The sequence below is a fragment of the Rhizophagus irregularis genome, chromosome 20 (genome assembly GCF_026210795.1).
Source record: "Rhizophagus irregularis chromosome 20, complete sequence".
Lineage (NCBI taxonomy): Eukaryota > Fungi > Glomeromycota > Glomeromycetes > Glomerales > Glomeraceae > Rhizophagus > Rhizophagus irregularis.
In genome coordinates, this window is record NC_089448.1 from 3,187,359 (window position 1) to 3,208,404 (window position 21,046).

Genomic DNA, 21,046 nt, shown 5'->3' on the forward strand with positions numbered 1-21,046 from the left:
TTAAACAACGCGTTAATAATTTTCTTTTTACAAAAATTCAATTTATAGAAATAATCACGAGTTTGATATAATGCTACAGTATATTTGTATGTCGATCACTTAAAATTAAAATGACAAATTTACAATTTAAATCATGTGATCTATATAGTATCATTGCCAAAATTAACCGTAAATCAGCCTGAATGATTTCACAAAAGATTTTTTTTTTAGTTGGTTTCATAGGCTTATTCACGTGATAAACTTGGTAGTACAATGCATTTTACCTCTTTCACTTCCTTTTCGGTTCTTCTTCTTTCCCAAGGTAATTAAAATTAAGAGCGTCAAATTAAATATATAAAAATAGAATATGTGAAGATATATTAATTAAAAAAATTGTCAATGACCATACTAATTTGCCATCATTCTTATTTTGAACGGAGCTGTGCTTATATTAAATTTTTTTTTTTATAGTTTCTTTCAGGGAGTGTTTAGAAATAAATCCAGTTTGATTTTAAATTGTTAAACAGTTTTCAGAACTGATTCAGACCGCTATTTCTTTATCCTAATTATATACACTATATAGATTTATAAAATATAAACATTCTATACTGTACACAGCTTAATAGTTTATCTAGTTGGTACTAACATTATTCTGATTATTTCACCAGGTCATTAAATGTGATTTTATTAGTATTTATAATTACTAATCTTAATGGCTTCGTTTATTCAAAAAATCGTTTATCCAAAATAACAAAATAATTTATCATAAAATAGTCCTTTACTAATTAGAAGAAAATTCCTGCGGAAATCAATCACTCTCCTTGTTTTTCTAAAATATTTCGAAAAAGAATAAAAAAATATACGTGTATGATTAATTTCACGCAATTAGAAAATTTAATTTGAATGATAATAAACTTACGAGCTTTCTCTTCCTCGTTCTCGACTGTAAATACTGTAAATAGAAATCAATTAAAAAAAAAAAAAGAAAAATTGAAGATCCATAGAATATTTTAAATACTATACTTTGTAATCTTGAATCAGCTTCGGACTTTTCTTCGGATTTAGAAGATTCAATTGAAGTTGGCTTTGACTCATCCAATTCATTCTATATAATATATTATATATTTGATTTACTGTATCAACAAAATTGATAAAAAAAATTTGTTAAAAATTCTTACTTTACTGATGATTTTATATGTTCTATCGGAATTATTAATTCACCTGACAAAGAATATAATAGTAAAAATAAATGAACAAAAAATTTCCTAATACAGATATGAGACTTTAATATGATCAATAATTACCGGATTGTCATTGAATTAATTTTTTTGAAATATTTAAAATTAAAAATCTAAAATTTCAATATACTTACATTATACTAATTTAGGTATCACAAAGTGTGAATTTTATTTTCAATGAAATATGAATAATTGAAATATGCAACACGTGACCAAACTATACGCGTCCATTTTTGTAATTTTTATAAGTTAGGAATTTGTACTAAAAACCGATCATAATTTATAAGCAGCTCCGATAACGATTATCGGAATAATATGTTGTGTACACGTAATAACGTAATACGTAACATAGGCTCATGGTTATAATATGAGTCATCATTTGTCAGTAAAAAGCATCCAAAATAATACTGATAAATTCAATAAAAGTCTCTTTTCACTCATCTCCTCCCTCCTCCCTTCTCTCCACGTATATCTTATTATAATCTTTTTTCTCTTTACGTTTAACTCTTTACACGATATGTTAAGGTAATTTTTTGGGTACCTTTGTTGGAGCAGCATGATGCTATGCGTTGGGTGGGAGCTTAGCGTGCTTACTTTGTAAGCCTGTGAGTACCAGATTTTCTGCAGTCTCACAGTAGGGCTGGTTGGGAGCTTTTTGGAACGGTATAGTACTATGCGAGGGTTGGAGCATAGTTGCTTACCTTTTGGTGAGCTCGTGGGTACCAGCTTCTGCTGCAGTCCTGCGATAGGACCGAAGGTAAGTATATTTTTTTTGTTATTTTTTTAGTCTTTTAATTTTTTTTTTTATGATTTTTTTTATTTCTTCATTATTTTTAGCTTTTGGGTATTTTTGTTGGAGCAGCATGATGCTATGCATTGGGCGGGAGCATAGTTTGCTTACTTTGTAAGCCTGTGAGTACCAGATTTTCTGTAGTCTCACAGTAGGGCTGGTTGGGAGTTTTTTGGAACGGTATAGTACTATGCGAGGGTTGGAGCATAGTTGCTTACTTTTTGGTGAGCTCGTGGGTACCAGCTTCTGCTGCAGTCCCGCGATAGGACCGAAGGTAAGTATACTTTTTTGTTATTTTTTTAGTTTTTTTTATTTTTTTTTATGATTTTTTTTATTTCTTCATTATTATTTTTAGCTTTGGGTATTGGGAGCAGCATGATGCTATGCGTTGGGCGGGAGCATAGCTTGCTTACTTTGTAAGCCTGTGAGTACCAGCTTTTGCTGTAGTCTCACAGTAGGGCTGGTTGGTTGTGGTACGGCATGGTGCTATGCGTAATTTTTATGGGAGGAGCATAGTACGCTTCTTAGGAAGTCCCTTGTGGTAGGGCCGTAATATTAAACAAATATAAAATGAAATCAATGAAAAAAAATGTTATTTGAGTACAGTTTGAACTGGTTAATTTCAAGATCGAAGTTCGAAGTTATCACTTAGGAATGTTATGAATCTTGGGTTGAAACACATCATATACGAGCAGTTTTAGCGAGACATCCTATACGCCAAGAAGATCTATACCACATTTAAAAGGTCGTGCCACTATAGGAACCAGTTATTATTAACATTAACATACAAAAGATCCAAATAATGCGTAGTTTTTATTTGCTTTTCAAAAAAAAAACATTACATAATTAACATTTATTATAAGGTAGTGACTATTTAAATACTATTGATAAAATTTACAATATTATTTATAGTACTGTACTATTTGAAAATGTTAAAAAGAAAAGGACTCAAAATATAAGAAACAGTAAAGAAAATAAAATGCAAATAAAACTCTTAAAACTTTTAAAGTGAAGCCATCTTATCATGACCTTTTCTTTTACTCATCATATTTTAAAAAAAGAAAAGAAAGAAAAGTTTAAAAAAGGTAAAAGAAGGGGGGCGTAAAATTGGTATAATATATGCCGCAGCTTAGCTTGCTATATAGGGAAGATTGCCATACTTCCTAATGGTACCAACAATTATAACTTCGTAAATGTTACGGTGTACCGTTTAGACGAAGAAGCCATAACATTGAATGATACCAGACCATTTATTACTAATAGTTAGTAAGTGCGACTTTGCCTATTAATGTAATTAAATTTGAATTTATCTTTTTTTAAAAAGAAAATACCGTACAGTTCCGAAATTAAGCACTCACTTTTAACTTAATTCCGGCGGAGTTGCCTAATATATACCTCTTCAAACCAACTTCTCTTAGCACTTTCAATACTTTCAATATTGGATGTCATATGATTAGTTTAATGAAATTAAAGAAATAGGTAATGTGCCAATAAAAGGCTTTTTCTAAATTCTTTTCTGTAGAAAATATTCCAGTCCATTTACAAACGAAATAATTTTGGTTTTAGGGTGAAAATTTTATTGAAATATTTATACACATGGTATAATAGGGATTTATTTTATTTTATTTTTGCTTTATAATCTAATTACGAATAGTGAATTTCTTTCGATATGAATGGAAGATTTATCTTTCTCAGCATTGATATGTAAAATTGAGGATGATACGAGTCCCAAATGATTATGGTCGTAATATTCACGTAAGAAAATCGCTTGAAAAATCATTTCGCTTGTCGGTATTTCTTTCAGTTTAAATCTTAAATAATATGTAGAATGGATTAAAATGTAAGTAATCCTCAAATATGTATTAATGAAAATTCTTCAGCTAAATTTAATGATAAGTTTTGGTGAAAATACATATAAATTATGGCAATCGATGAGGTTGAACCACTTTATACTTAGAATATTCTTTTATAAACAAAGTCAATGACGATTAATAATTTGCAACGTAAATGATTCACGTTGAAGTTAAAAAGGATAATGAAATTAAAAATTACACGATATTTGTATATGATTATATATGAGTGGTACCGTCACACGTTATATTTTATTATAATTTTTTTGTCCTGTATATACAATTTTTTTTATATATTCAAAAGACACTTTATTTTATTCTCCAATCCGCAGCAAATGATAACACAGTATATATTTTTTAGCTCTCACACCGTCACACTGCGGAAGTTTCTACAAACTTCTATTAATTTTAAGGATCACTATATAACTGTAAAATTAATTCATTTTGTTTTTTAATTCTTTCAATGTTTAATATAAGTAATAAATTGAAAAACGTTCTATAAAAGTACTCTTTAAAAAAATCCGAAAGTTCCTTCTTTTTTATTTTTAAAAAAAAATTCTTAATGTTCTAATCTTTAAAAATTTGGAATTTAAATGATTTATTATAATATACTGTATATGTACATAATATATATATATATATATATTGAAAATAAAAAAGTCTATAAAAGAAAAAATCTATCCATTAACCCCCGAGAACGGATACAAATGTTGAGTTGTGCGTTATTCCTATTTATGTTTATGTACAGTATGTATTGTATTTTGTTTAGTGAAAAAATTCATATAGTGTCATAATGAAATTAGTTATGTACAATAATAATAGTTACCCATCATTTATTGATCCGTCGATGGTCGTCGAATGTGCTTCAAAATCTAAAGTATTTGTTCCCGTATTCCCATTTTCTTTCAAATATTCATTTATAGATCTTTCATCTGGAAAATCAGGATCTGTTTCACATCCAATGAAGACAAACCATTTGTTTTTTCCTATGATGGATATCTAATAAAAAAATGAACATAGTTAATATTCAATGGAATTTTGTCAATCGAATATATTTGGTAAAGATCCTCATTTTTTTTTTTTTTTTTTACAAGCTTGTACGAAGTAAGTTAAAGGTTTACCTTCCAACCTACAATAAGAAGTAATGGTAAGCTACCATTATATATATCATCAATTTCATAAATAACAATTCCATAAGCTTTTTTAATTGTCGACTTGAACTTTCTACATTAAGAGCCAGAGACATGTTAATTTTTAAATAATTTAACATTAAAATAACAAATTTGGTACTTACGTAGATCCCGTTTCTTTGCGATTAATCGTCACAGGCAATGGTGTAACTGATTTATTTCCAATTCCAAGAACATATCTTCCATGATGTAATGTATTCCTTGATTGGGTATTATTAATATTAATTGTTATCTTGTTAACCAATATGTTTTTGGTAAATTTAGTAGCTGACAAAATAAGTGATTCTGGAATCGATGACTGAGACATTACGGCTTAGCTTATATATGTACTTGAGTATGTATTTACAAGTTTACTATTAAAAAGAATATTTATTAAAATTTGAATGAGATTTGTGAATTAAAAAAAAATTCTATGTAAAGTTGGCTACTTAAATAAATATTTATCTTAGATTATGGAAATACGGAAACACTAATACTCAATGATGGTAAAAAATGGAAAATGTTTTTTTCTAGAATTCTCTGAATTACAAAATGTCGATCAGGATATGCGAAATAACGTATTTCCATTAGTACAAAAAGGGTTTCCAGGAATATTTTCCGAAATTCCCTTTTCATAACTTTAATAATGGCTATGTACCAGAATACCTAATAACGATAATGGTAAAAATGGAAATGTTCTTAGAATTCTTTTTTGTAATTGTAAGTAAATGTCAGAATATGCGAAATGACGTCTTTTGCTGAATTATGTCAATGAATGTCGATCAGGATATGCGCTCTTGCACACAATATATTTTCCGAAATTTTTTTCCTATCGCATGAGTATGTTTGACATTCTTTTATTATATAAGGTTAGGCACATTCACTATTGGAGTTGTCGCTTATTTAGCTAAAATTAACTCATTATTGTTAACCTGATATATACGCTTGTATTGACGAACGAAGTTTAAGGTTAGGTAAGTCCCGTTGGGACGTTCTAATTCATGAATTTAACCTTTAATGACAATTAAAATTAAAAACATAATACACCTTTCAGGTTTAGTCCATGAAGAATTCGTATATTAAAATGATATTATAACTAAGGAAAGTACAACACTAGTACAACTAGACAAAAAAATCCTTCAAAATTAATATATCCATTATGCATACCAGTTTATCACACGAAAATAAAATCATACAATAGATTGTTTATTACAAAACTAACTGTAGTAAATCTTTTACAGTATAACTTTCTTTAGATTATAATCTTTTCATGTGAATTCTAAGGTGAAGATTTTTTTGTTTCAGCGTTTATTAATTTTGGTCATATATTGAATATGAATTAATTTAACATTTACTGGAGGGTAATATAAAATTAATTACCAGAAGTAAATTACCTTAATTTAAGGATTCACCTCTAGCGAAATTCTAATTTTATGTTAATTTTGTATTACGTTTTACAATTTTGTGCATATATATGCAAATAAAATTTTTTTACATGATAAATAGATTTTTTAAATTGAAACTTCTTCTCAGAACGCATTATTAAATCTATACAGCTCAACCTTCATAAGATAGAGATGATATTCATAGAGAAAATCACGTTTTTCATAATACTACTATTTGTTTTAACTGTTTGTTAATTTCAGATCGTATTTCGAGCACTTTTGTCAAAGCAAATCGAATCTCTTTATTAATTGAAAGTTGTTCAACTACTTTATATCAATTTACATATTCATGCTTTTATAACACTACTAATTTTCGAATTATTTTATATATATATATATATATATATATTTGCATTTATTTTGGCTTTACAATATATTGTTCATTATTAATCATAATTAAATTATGTAATTGATCGTATTTTTAGCATATATCAGTTATTTAGATAAACTTTTTTAAATATTTTTATTAATATTTATTTTTACTTTTATTTTTATTTCTCATTATCAGTAACGACTACAGGAAGTTGCATTAAGTAATTCGAGAAGTAGTACAAAAAGAAAACTGTAAACAAACTACCCTAAGATGACATTTCTGGTGGATAGTGAAGTGAAGGACTAACTATAATGCACGACACAAAACACTACAGCCCACTTTTTATTATTTATTTATTTATATGTACACATATATGTATTTTATAATCACGTGATGTGGTGATTTTTACCCGGTGATTTTTTATCACCGGTGATCATTAAAATCACCCTCTTTATTTATTTTCATTCATCGTTTAATTAGGCTAATATTTTCTGTCAAATATAGTAATAATTTCAATGAAAAATGAATCAGACAAATGTAGAATGTACTGTAAATATATACAAGATATTATGGTGCGACAGTAAATTTCGTGACGAAAATTTCGGGTATTACAAATCACATAAGGATGATAAATGATGTAATAATGCAGAAATTAGAAAATAATCAGAGATTTACATCATAAATAATAATTTTTTTACGCCAAAATATAAAAAAAATGAAAAAAAAAATAACTTGTAAATAAAATTTGTAAATAAATATTTTGGTAATTCATTGATAATAAAATAAGAGATTAAACATAAAAGAGTAACTTTTAAATATAGCAAAGAGCTTTTATGTGTAAATGATTTTTTCGATTTAAAGTTTGTTTGACATCACATTATATAAGAAATTCACGTTGATTATTGATCACACAATGTATAATAACATTACCAATATATAATGTTAAAAAAAAATTTAACTTTATGCTGCGCACCTTTAATATTTTATAATAAGTAAACATACTTATGACTTTACGCTTATATCTTGAATACTTATAGATTTTATTTTGATAATATTAGGCCTTTGCAGTAGAAAAAGAAAGAAGGAAACTGAAAGAAACGGAAATGCTGATTATAAAGAAACAGATACAAAATCAAATGTTGGCACAAATAAAAGAAAAAAATTTTTACAAGAGGTCAACAAGTTTATAAATCATCATGCCACAGGCATCTCTAATTATTTCTATAATATATAAATGACAGTGTTGAATAACAAATGACATATATGATACTTAAATAGAAATTGTATTGCCATTTTAATAGAAACTGGCAATGGTCTCGTTAATTTCGTTCCAGTTCTAATTATGCGCTTCCTTTCTTGTAATTTATATTTTGATTTATTATCTATTTCTATTATTACATTTATTCTTCATATTTCTTTTAATATAACTACCAACAGACACCAAATCTGAAAATTTAATTGAAGGAATAAGAATAATCATGACTTTTTTAATAATAAAAAAATGATTTTATTTACAGATCTTTTTTTAAAAAATTTTCAGGTAAAAAAAAAAATACCGTAAAATATGGTAAACTTAGTTTTATAAATAATGCACAAGAATTTCGCAATCAAAACTGTAAATTTAAACTTTACCTTATTTTTGTTTCGGAAAAATACACTACGGTATCAAATAAAAATATCTTTTACTAGTAATAGACTACGAAAATATCGAAAATTAAGAACGAAAAAACTTTTTTTTTTTTTAAGAAAACACAAACAGTGCATGAAAATTATTATTTTTTTTAAAAATCTTTTTTTATTAAAATGATTGGATCATATAACGGACTTTATTTTTAAAAAAATTATATTAAAAAATAATTTATGTGAAAATTAAAAAAAAATTATAATAAGTGAAAATTAAATTAGTTGGAATATACTTTAAGAAAATTATTAAATAGTGTAATTTTTACCCTCTCCTAAATTACTTGATCATTTATAAGAATAATATACAAGAATATATGAAAGATATATAGACTATAATCCAGCATGAAAAATCTATTCTAATTTTACCGGATTTTCCGGTAAATTTCTAATAATTTTTTTATTAACTCATATAATTTGTTCTAAGCGAGAATATTCTTTAACTGCATTTGGATCTACGGTAAATTTTTACCGGAACTCCACGCTGCTTGTGGAGATATATAGACTATAATCTATTAAATTAATCTAATTATCCATTTTTTGTCTAACAGTTGTGACACTACTCAATAAATTTTCCGCCTCAAACACACACACAAAAAAAAAAAACTTTTCCCACTTCTTTAAAATAATGAGTAAAAAAAAACGCGAGAATTTCCTCTCCAAACGGTTGTGGCAGTAGTGATACAGGAATTAAACCTCCTCGTAAATGGAAAAACTTTGCTTTTGGTAATAAAATCCTTGATAGCATAAGAAATTTTAGGTAATATAGCTATTTGGAATTTTGATTAATTTTGGTAATTTTAGTTAGAACTATTTTAATTATGGCTTTGCTTAAACACTCTATTTCTAAAATTTTCCTATTTTTTTCTATATATACTTTATGCAATAAGTAAAAGTAGTTATAATATATATGATTATTCATCCATAATATTATTTAGGCATTTTTATAAATCTAATCTTTTATACTTTTCAAAATAAATCAAATGTTGTTGCCTGTCCATGACCACAAGGAGAATTATAGCAAACTAATAAAAATGGCTATTCCAGTTATTGTTTATAAATTTTTCATTTTCATTTTCAATATATCAATCTGTAAGCATTAGTATGTCAAATCTCTAATAGGACTGCTGTATTCTTTTTAGTATATGATTATTAGAAAATAATCTTTGATATTTAAAGATCAATTGTGTCTATATATTTTTTGAAAGATTGCTGACCAGTACGTTTATTCAAGTTGGTATGGTATTATTTATATTATTTATTCTTTATAATATGTAAAATTTCTTAAATAATTCTTAATAGAATGAATCCGTATGATGATGGAACTATATATTATTGTGCATAGTAATCACTAATAAAAAATCATGCATTTATCACAAAATCCTAATATTAACCCATAAACCATCTGTCATCATTTTTCACCCTATAAAAAAATTTTATCTGTTATTTCTGGAAAAACTCCGTAAAAGTGAGCCTTTCACGGATCCATTCACGGAAAATGTAAATGATTCGGTAAATTCCGTGATATAAGGTTATTAATTCCGGAAATATGAGCCTTTTACGGAAAAAAGGCGGAATATAAAAAACGGATCGACTTTTTTTACAGGGTCAGACCCCTTGTGTGCACTGTCAGTTGGTCATTTCAGCAAAAAAGTAAGTGACGTGTAAATGAGAGCTCTACGAACTGGACTACTGGATGCTGAGATATTTGCAAAAATGATTTAGCAAAAAAGGGCTACCAATATTTTCACGTTTCAGCTTCACACCATACAAACGTTCAACAAAATTTACATCTGTTTGTATACTATTATACTTTGTTTCAATAGTATGATGTAGACGTTCTGTAAAGTTGTTTCTAGTATTCCATTTCCTAGTATTTAGCATCACCCGCTCCTTTTAATTTATTAAGACTATCTTAAAAAAAATAAAGGGAAATACTTATGTAAACTGTAAATTTAGTCTTATAAATTTGTAAATTTAAATTTTTCTATCAAGAAATTCTAGCTGCTATATATAATTTTTATCAGATTATCAGATATGATGAGAATCAAAAAAATTCTTCAAGTGTGATATGGTTTATGGTTTTTCAAATTATCTTAGCTAAATGATAAGGGAGAATTATGATTTATGGATTACACTCAATGAATACCAGGTGTTTTGTTAAGAACTGTGTTATGCAGAAGGAAAGAATATAATGGTAAAGGGAAATAAATTGTGAAATAGCTAAACAATTTGTAAAATTTTTTGACTACTATTATTACAGAGGGCTGTGTGGGCTGTGTTATAATAAAAAAAAAAGGTCACATTAAAAGCCACACTAGCTTCAAAGTACCCTTGTAATAGTACCCCCTTCAAATAGTACCGGGGTATTATTCAAATTCACATTCGAGTTTTTTTGAAAAATATCCCATGATTACTAATCATATTCATAAAATGTAAATGTACACATGAATATTCTTATTGTCACATGATGTATATCAAAATCATTATGACAAGCTTAATAGTTTAGCACTTTCAACCATTGGACATGATATAACATATTATTTGTCTGATTTTATTTAATATCGTAAAATCTATTCCAAGTTATAAGACTAAAATTAATAATTTCAATTTAAAATAAATTACGAAGGGTGTTGCTAAATCTCGCCGCAGGTGATTTTCACCGCTTAATTTTAGCCGAATTATAATTTCGGCCAGAGTTAAAAAAAGTTTTTTTCACACTTTTTTAACGCAGTTGTAATATTTATAGAATTACACAAAGAACGAAAAAAGCTAAACCTAATCACTGAATTGAACACATTACAGTCATTACACATTACACACGTTACAATCGTTATTCGTTACATACATAACAAAAATCAACAAGACTCTGTATATGTAACTTTACTTATTTATTCATAAAGTTTAACAAAAACGTAAATTTTAAATATATGTTACTTTAAAATGATAGTGTTAAATGCCTTTAAAAAAGGCATTTCGTAACTAAAACAATCTCATCCAGTTAAATTTAGATCTTTTAATTAAGAATAATGTCGTTCGTATATCAAAATATATAAAATTCGATATGTCAAATATTATGCGCAGTTACGCACGTGATAATATTGTAATCAGCTGATTTGATGTAAGTATTGAGATGTAGTAGTAATTCGTCCTCCATTCTTAACATATCTTTTTTCTTTACAGTGCTGCTAATTTATTTTTGCTGTTACAAATTCACAAATCTCGTTCATAATTTACCAAATAGCCTTTATATTCTATTTCCATAACTTTTACAGATTCGTTCATAGTCTACCCATAGCCATTTCATTCTATTTCTATAACTTTTATAACTTTTACAGATAAGACATGAATATTCCGCCGATTCCATATCAGCAATTAATAATTTTATCCAAAACAACTTGGTTAACAATATAACAATTAATATTAATAATACCTAATCAAAGAATACATTACATCATGGAAAACATACTCTTGAAATTGGAAATAAATTAATTACACCGTTATCCGTAACAATAAATCACAGAGAAATTGGATCAATGTAAATACCTATATATACACGTATGTTCAGGTTTTAGGTTCCATTACAAATCACAATCCCATTTATCATTCCTATATATATATATATTAGCAAACTTTTTTCATTCAAAGGATAACTTTGAAGCAGAATAGTTTTTTGGTATCAGCATTTGTTTGTAGAGAATTTAGACATTTTATCGCATCCTTAATTATCAAAAACATTACAATTTTTTTATTTGATAGAAAAAGAGTCACTTTATCTAATTTTTAACTTGCATATAGGCTTTTATTATATATATCCCAAATTTGAAGGGTGTATTTCTTGGCTCGTGAAATTTTGTTACACAAATTCCAAAAAGGAAATTCAGATGCTGATCGTTTAATCTTTGCCACATACTAACTAAGCATGGTCTAAAAAAAAGGGCTACGCCACAAATTTTTTTGTGACTTATGGAACCAAAAACCAAGGATATTTTGCAGCACATTTAATTAACCGATTTGTTACGTTTAACTAATGCAATTATATAATTTTTTCAATTTTTTCCAAACTGAGAATTTCTTTATAATAATTATAATAAATAATATTATCTTTATACTAACGTGTTGCATATTGTCGTGGCATGTCACATAGATGCATTTTTTATAATACCAAATCTGGTCGATCGGCGAATAATAATATAATAATGATAGTCAAAATCCGGGTGACAAGTCCTAAAATAAGTATAAACGAGGCAGTGATACGCTTAGGGATGACATCTATATTCAAAAGGGTAGAAACGATCTGCGTGTAAGTATCCGTCTTTTAAATCCCTTACCATTCTTTCTTTTCTCATATACTTACTAATTTTTTTTGCTGTTGCAAATTCACAAATATCGTTCATAATTTACCCATTCTATTTTCTATTTTTACCGTCTAACATTTTTATTACATAACTTTTATTAAATAAGCCATGAATATTCCACCGATACCATTATCAGCTATTAATAATTTTATTCAAAACAACTTGGTTAACAGGATAACAATTAATATTAATAATACTCAATCAAGGAATACATTACATCATGGAAAACATATTGGGAATAAATTAATTACACCGTTACCCGTAACAATAAATCGCAGAGAAATGGGATTTATGTAAGTATCCTGTTTGTTATTTTTCTCATTATAAGTTGTTTTCTCAATATGCTACATTTGACGTCCAAGTCAACAATTGAAAAAGCTTGCGGGATTGTTACCTATGAAATTGGTGACAAGAGTAAGAATAAATTACCATTACTTCTTATTGTGGGTTGGAGGGTAAGTCCTTTCGCAATAATAATTTGTGTTTCAAAAAGTAGTTCACTTGATGTACCATAAAGTTCCGAAAGTAAGCATGCGCATAATGCCGGCCAAGCTAATCATAATGTAGGCCAAAATTGTAATAATTCTGGTAAGGAGTGCTTACTTTCGAGGGTGCTTACTTTCTGGATTTTACAGTTTATACAAAGTAACGTTTACCGAATCACTTGACCCTTTGACAGAAGAAATGTGTAAAAATGGTCGAAAATCAGTTATATAAACCATGTTTTTATTTCATAATTAGATATCCATCATCGGAAAAAACAAGTGGTTCGTCTTTATCGGCTGTGAAACAGATCCAGATATTCCAGACGAAAGTTCTATAAATAAATATTTGAAAGAAAATGGAAATAAGGAATCAGATACTTTGGAATTTGAGGAACATTCAATGATCATTGACGGATCGATATCTGATGGGTAATTATATTATGATAAAGTATTAACTATTAAGCTTATTTATCACTAACAATCAAAATAAATACACAATACATACATCGATAGGAATAATGCACAACTCGACATATATATCCGTTCTAAAGGGTTGGGATTATTAGATAAAATTTTTTCTTGATAGGCTTTTGTTTTCAAACATATACTGTATTTATTTCATTGATTTTTAGTACATCAATTTTCGGTATATTTCTTAGTTTTTTTACTCCCCAAAATTTCGAAACGGAGATATATATAGAATCTATGATCCTGCAAAGTCATATTACGTCTCTTATTTAATTATTGATATAGTTGTTTTAGTTAATTTGTTTTAATTTATCTTTCGTTCTTATAAAATTTTTATTTTTTTTATTCTTTATTCTTTTTTTCTTTTTCTCATTCTTTTTTATTTTTTTGTTCTTTCTTATTTCCTCCTTATTATTCTCTTTTGTTTCTTTTTTCTTATTTTATTATTCTATTTTTATTATCACTTCATTTTATCTTCATTTCTTATTATTTTGTTTAATACTTTTTCTATTTTTATTTTTTTCCTACTTTTTTTTATTTCTATTTTGAAATTTTATTTATATTTTACACTTGATTATACAAAATTTGGATATATTTAATCCTTCTGTAAATGCTAGAAATTCAGAAGAAATTTTATTCATCGGCCATATCTCGTTGATCGGGGTGGGTAAAACTGAAAGAATAGAGATATTTTGTTTTATATGAAATAATTTATAAAGTTATCACGCGGCCCTTGAAATAATAATAATAATAATAATTTACGTTATTTAACAAGTCTATTCCTTCTCATTGATTATTGCTATAATATTGTTTTATTCATTTCGCTGAAAAGGGTATATTCTTTATAAAGTAAAAATAAAGGCTTAACCGATCAATCATTCATATATTCATATGACCAAGCATCGTCATACTCCATTTTAAGACAGATTTTAGTTTAAGAGTACTCATACAAATTCAATTTTTCGTTTTATCTATAATATTTAATTTTTATTTTATAGCTTTAATAGTAACAAATTTCAAAATAGTAATAATTTATCTATTTAATTACATCATTTCTTTGTACGTTCACAATAGAGAAAACTTAACAAGCACAATTAGTTACAGCATGGCGCCTAAAAGTTCCTCTGAAAATGTTCATCAGAGATAAATAAGGTGATTTAGAATCAATAAAACTTTAACATGAAAATCTATCAGAAGAAATTTATAAGATTTATTTAAAGGTAAATCTTATCGTTATAGCTTTTAACAGTAACTACTCGATATATAATAAAATTCAAGAAATTTATTATAAACAATCTAGAAAAATAATAACAATAATATTTTTATTTAGGTAATATTAGACCTTTGTAATAGAAGAGGAAGTAAGAAGGGAAAATAAAACTGAGATACAAGATCAAATGCAGACTCAATTACGCACAATAATCATGTGATAAGTTTCTGTTTTCATATTCCCACAGTGACTTTGTGAAATAACTGATTTATATCATGGTTCCGTACCATAAAGCCTTTCAATATACTTATTTTGACTAATCATGATAGACTTTTTATTCCAATTTGATAGACTTTTTACCCATCTTTTAAATAAACACACCCCCGTGAGAATATCAAGAAAAAAAATCATGAATTTAACTAGGAACTGGGTGATAAAAATAAATAACAAATGAATAGTACTGACATAATGTAGTTGAATCCAATCACAAATAAAAATTTCATTGATGTGATCCTTTGAAACTTAAGGAAATGAAAATGATCTGTAGTATCAAGTATGTACAGTATATATAATAGTTATTGCGTCAGTCACGCAAGATCGTGCTATTATTATTGAAAAATATAAACTTATAAAAGAATTAATTTATAATCATATTTAAAAAAAATATTATTTAGCCATTAACAAAAAATATCAGTCCGTCAAAATCAGCATACTAATCCTAATTGACTGACCAATAAGTTTTATAAGTTTTATACTAACCGAGCCCATAGTCTATCAGGTCTTTTTTTAGAAATATGTGATTTTGAAATTCGGAGTAGAAATTAGAATGCCGCAATTGGCTTCAATAGAATATGAAAAATAAACAGTGATCACCATTTTTATTGCTAAATAAAGTTAGTATATTGCATCATTTAAACTAATTTATAAATTAAAAGGATAAAAAGTGCAATCACAAAAAAAATCTAAAAATAAACATAATTTTTAGGTGAGGTGACAAATAGAAGATCATCCCCCCCCCCCAAGAAAATTTAAGTCGCTGAAATAAATATAAATATAAATGACGAGAACGAGGTAGTCACGTGAACAGTGACGGTTAGGCATCACATCTATATCCAAATGATCTTCGAGCAAGTATATATATACGCTTGAAATCCTGTAACCCGTTCATAATATTTTTTCTTTACCCTTTGATATACTTACTAATTTTTTTTTTTTGCTGTTGCAAATTCACAAATCTCATTCATAATTTACCCAATTTCAAGATAGCCATTTTTATTAAAATAAGCCATGAATATTCCTCCGATACCATTATCAGCTATTAATCATTTTGTTCAAAACAACTTGGTTAACAGGATAACAATTAATATTAATAATACTCAATCAAGGAATACATTACATCATGGAAAACATATTGGGAATAAATTAATTACACCGTTACCCGTAACAATAAATCGCAGAGAAATGGGATTTATGTAAGTATCCTCTTTGTTATTTTTCTTATTATAAGTTGTTTTCTCAATTTGCTACATTTAACGTACAGAAGATCCAAGTCAACAATTGAAAAAGCTTGCGGGATTGTTACCTATGAAATTGATGACAAGCGTAAGAATGACTTACCATTACTTCTTATTGTGGGTTGGAGGGTAAGTCCTTTCGCAATAATAATTTTGTTTCAAAAAGTAGTTCATTTGGAGGGGTTCATTTGGAGGTCTCGGTGTACCATAAAGTCCCGAAAGTAAGCATGCACATAATGCCGGCTAAGCTCATCATAATGTAAGCCACAATTCTGGTAAGGAGTGCTTAATTTCGGGGTGCTTACTTTCGGGATTTTACGTATTTATACATAGTAACGTTTACCGAATCACTTGACCCTTTGACAGAAGAAATATGTAAAAATGGTCAAAAATCAGTTATATAAACCATGTTTTTATTTCATAATTAGATACCCATCATCGGAAAAAACAAGTGGTTCGTCTTTATTGGCTGTGAAACAGATCCAGATTTTCCAGACGAAAGTTCTATAAATAAATATTTGAAAGAAAATGGAAATAAGGGATCAAATACTTTAGAATTTGAGGAACATTCAATGAACATTGACGGTTCGATATCTGATGGGTAATTACATTATGATAAATTATTAACTATTAAGCTTATTTGTCACTAACAATCAAAATAAATACATAATACATATAGGAATAATGCACAACTCGACATATGTATCCGTTCCGAAGGGTTGGGATTATTAGATAGGATTTTTTCTTGATAGTTGATAGGCTTTTGTTTTCAAAAATATATTTATTTCATTAATTTTCAGTACGTCAGTTTTTGGTATATATTTCACAGAATTTTTACTTCACAAAATTTCGACACGGAATATACAGTATCATGTAGATCTACAAATTATTGATATAGTTGTTTTAGTTAATTTATTTTATTTTATCTTTCGTTCTTATCTGTTATCTATTTTATTTTATTTTTTTTAGTTTTTTTTTCTTACTTTGAAATGATTATACAAAACTTGGAAATATTTAATCCCTCTGTAAATTCTGGAAATTTGGAAGAAATTTTATTTCATCGGTCACATCTCGTTGATCAGAGTTGATAAAACTGAAGAATAGAGACAAGAAATAATTTATCAATAAAGTTATCGCGCAGCCCTTGAAAAAAAAAATAATAATAATAATTTACGTTATTTATTGATTATTGCCTTAACCGATCAACCATTTATATATTTATATGACCAAGTATCGTCATTCTCCATTTTAAGACAGATTTTAATTTAAGAGTACTCATACAAATTCAATTTTTCGTTCAATCTCTAATATTTAATTTTTATTTAAATTTGCAATTATCAATTTATAGCACAAATTTCAAAATAATAATAATTTATTTTTACATTATTTCTTTGTACGTTCATAATAGAGAAAATTTAACAAGCACAATTAGTTACAGTATGACGCCTAAAAGTTCGTCTGAAAATGTTCATTAGAGATAAATAAGGTGATTTTAGAATCAATAAAACTTTAACATGAAAATCTATCAAAAGAAATTTATAAGATTTATTTAAAGCCTTTCAATATACTTATTTTGACTAAATCATGATAGACTTTTTATTCCAATATTGATAGACTTTTTACCAATCTTTTTAAATAAACACCATCCGTGAGAATATCAAGAAAAAAAATCACGAATTTTAACTAGGAACTTGGGAAAAAATAAATAACAAATGAACAGTACTGATATATTAAATGTAATCGGTATTACTATGTATACACTGATGGATTTTTTTGTAAATTACTCCACTGGTATAAAAAAAGCATAAATCCATCAGTGTATAGTGTATACGTCATACACTATGAAATAACAAATATGTATCCAATTACAAATAAAAATTTCATTGATGTGACCCTTTGGAACCTAATAGTTACTAGTTGTAGCCCTGTTGCTTCGCACCAGGATTGTAATGCTGGCAGGAATTATATGATCGTCTTATAAATTTCACTTTTTTGAATTTGTTTAACGTCACGACGTCACGTACTAATAAACTGGCCAATAGAATTAAGGTTGCACAATTTACAATTAGGTAATCTAAACGTTACAAAATTTTAATTATATATATATTTCATTGATGTGACCCTTTGGAACTTAATAGTTATTGCGTCAGTTACGCAAAATCAACGCAAAATCATGCTATTATTATTGTAAGAGTATTAAAAAGTATAACTAAACTGTAAACTTATTAAAGGATTAATTGCTTATAGTCAGTCTATCAGGTTTTTTTTTAGAAATATGTGATTTTGAAATTCGAATCATTACGCTACGTATTAAACTTAGCAAAAATAGGGAATTTCATGAATATAATTACACAGTAAGCCAAAATAGAAATTTCATGAATATAATTACGCCGTACAAATGCTAAAATGTATGATTTATAATCTTTTTATGGCAGAAAATATAAAGCCATGTTCGTTTACCTGATCATAAGCCATGATGTCTGGCTATTTATAGTGTCCAATCAAGGTACATGTACATCACGTGATAGAACACGGCTCTAGACATCCCAAGACAATGAATATGTTACACTGCACGTATCTTTTTTGCTGATCATAACTGAAATAATCGCTAAAATAATGAAATGTTCCAGCAAACATCCTTTTGTCGATCATAAAAATAATCGTCAAATATAGAAACCTATTCAGCCTTCTAAGAATATTCTTTTTTGTAACGCAAGTCTGCAAACAAGTATATATATCTAATGCTAGTGGACTTTCTTAATATTTTTTTCTTTTTTTTTTTTGCTGTTGCAAATTCATAAATCTCGTTCATAATTTACTCAATAGCCTTTTCTTTTCTCTAAATTTTTTTTTGCTGTTGCAAATTTCACAAATATCATTCATAATTTACCCAATAGCCTTTTCATTCTATTTCTATGACTTTTATTAAAATAACAGACAAGCCATGACGGATTTAACTTCTTTTAATAAACTTTATAAACTTTTTAAAAACAACTTCGTTAACAAGATAACAATTAATATTAATAATAAACAATCAAGGAATACATTACATCATGGAAAACATACTCTTAAAGCTGGAAATAAATTAACTATACCGTTACCCGTAACAATAAATCGCAGAGAAATGGGATTTATGTAAATAACCTATTTGTTATTTCTTTCTTATTATAAGTTGTTTTCTTAATAGGCCACATTGACGTACTATAGAGGGTCCAAGTCAACAATTGAAAAGGCTTGCGGGATTGTTACCTATGAAATTGATGAAAAACACAAAAACAACTCACCATTACTTCTTATTGTGGGTTGGAGGGTAAGTCAATAATTTTTTTTTATCAAAACTGCACCACAACGGATTCTTTGTGTATTATATTATATGTATTTTGGCATTCGTTGCTTTATATAAATAATGATGTAAAGTCCCGAAAGTAAGCACCCCAAAAGTAAGCACTCTTACCAGAATTATTACAATTTTGGCCTACATTATGATGAACTTGGTTGGCATTATGTGCATGCTTACTTTCAGGACCTTTCGTTAATTTTGGCCAAAATGATCAAATAATAAAGAAAATAAGATTAATAAAGAAAATAAAAACAATAAGAAATTAAAAACAATACAGAAATTAAAACAATGAAGAAATTAAAAATAATAAAGAAATTAAAAACAATGAAGACCTGTTCTTTGTGAATCTTAGCACACATGGCAATTTTGATTGTGTGAGAATTTTTATAGATGATGTGCGCTATATACTTTGCCATATTACTAAGCAAATTTAACAATGTGCGCTACTATTAATAAATCCGAACATCAATATGGAGCGAATTTCAAAGTCATGTGCGGAGCGCATATTCCGAACATCGGATGTACGTTACGCACGATGCGTACGTTAAGGAACCTTATTTTTTTTGACCCACATATACTGTATTACATATAGGAGGATCAAAAAAGGGTGTCGTACAGGGTCAAAAGATAATTTTTGCTACAGTGGGGTGTATGATATTAACGTACGAACTGGCCAGGGTTAATGTAACACTATCACGTGCAACTGCATAACTCTAAACTCGGGCCAGTTTGTACGGGCAATTAGGAAACATGTAGCGTATAGAGACCCTTGTGTGTAGCGTATGGCGATCTTTTGCTATGTACGTATGGTTGCACTGAGTGTACTGCACATACATACATGGCAAATAAATAATAATAATATTAATTAAATCAAAACGTACGTACGTATGAATGAAATAAGAGACCAAACGCACGTAAATACAAATAATAAGGCGCAGCCGCAGTAACTATTCTACACGTGTCACGTAACCATATGCTGCGCCACTGCATCTATATTTCATATTTACTTTATTCATCTTACGTTATATTTATATTTATCTTTTATAGACTAACAAAATTGTTTGATTTATTGTAAAAGTACTTGCAAAATATAAACTTTATTTAAAATAAAAGTAATGCATTTATTTGTATACTTCTAACTTCAGTTGCAGATATTATTATTATAGTTAAGCTAACATATTTTTATTAAAAAATATTTAAGATTGAC

The 21,046-nt window shown here is 27.5% G+C and overlaps 3 protein-coding genes across 3 annotated transcripts; 2 read left to right on the forward strand and 1 right to left on the reverse strand.

The window, feature by feature from the left end:
* Positions 1 to 4,679: 4,679 nt before the first annotated feature.
* OCT59_013301 (uncharacterized protein) lies at positions 4,680 to 5,354 on the reverse strand (the record flags this gene model as incomplete). The annotated part of the gene is made up of 3 exons (XM_025328425.1): positions 4,680 to 4,856; positions 4,979 to 5,081; positions 5,152 to 5,354. 3 exons carry the CDS (start codon positions 5,352 to 5,354, stop codon positions 4,680 to 4,682), a joined length of 483 nt encoding a protein of 160 aa, XP_025166763.1.
* Positions 5,355 to 13,163: 7,809 nt separating this feature from the next.
* OCT59_013302 (uncharacterized protein) lies at positions 13,164 to 13,740 on the forward strand (the record flags this gene model as incomplete). The annotated part of the gene is made up of 2 exons (XM_025329586.2): positions 13,164 to 13,277; positions 13,564 to 13,740. The coding sequence occupies 2 exons, from the start codon at positions 13,164 to 13,166 to the stop codon at positions 13,738 to 13,740; spliced, it is 291 nt and encodes a 96-aa protein (XP_025166762.2).
* A 2,532-nt stretch (positions 13,741 to 16,272) lies between these two features.
* On the forward strand, positions 16,273 to 17,248 carry OCT59_013303 (uncharacterized protein; the record flags this gene model as incomplete). The annotated part of the gene is made up of 4 exons (XM_066140720.1): positions 16,273 to 16,457; positions 16,526 to 16,628; positions 16,928 to 17,100; positions 17,179 to 17,248. The coding sequence occupies 4 exons, from the start codon at positions 16,273 to 16,275 to the stop codon at positions 17,246 to 17,248; spliced, it is 531 nt and encodes a 176-aa protein (XP_066001574.1).
* Between the last annotated feature and the right edge of the window lie 3,798 nt (positions 17,249 to 21,046).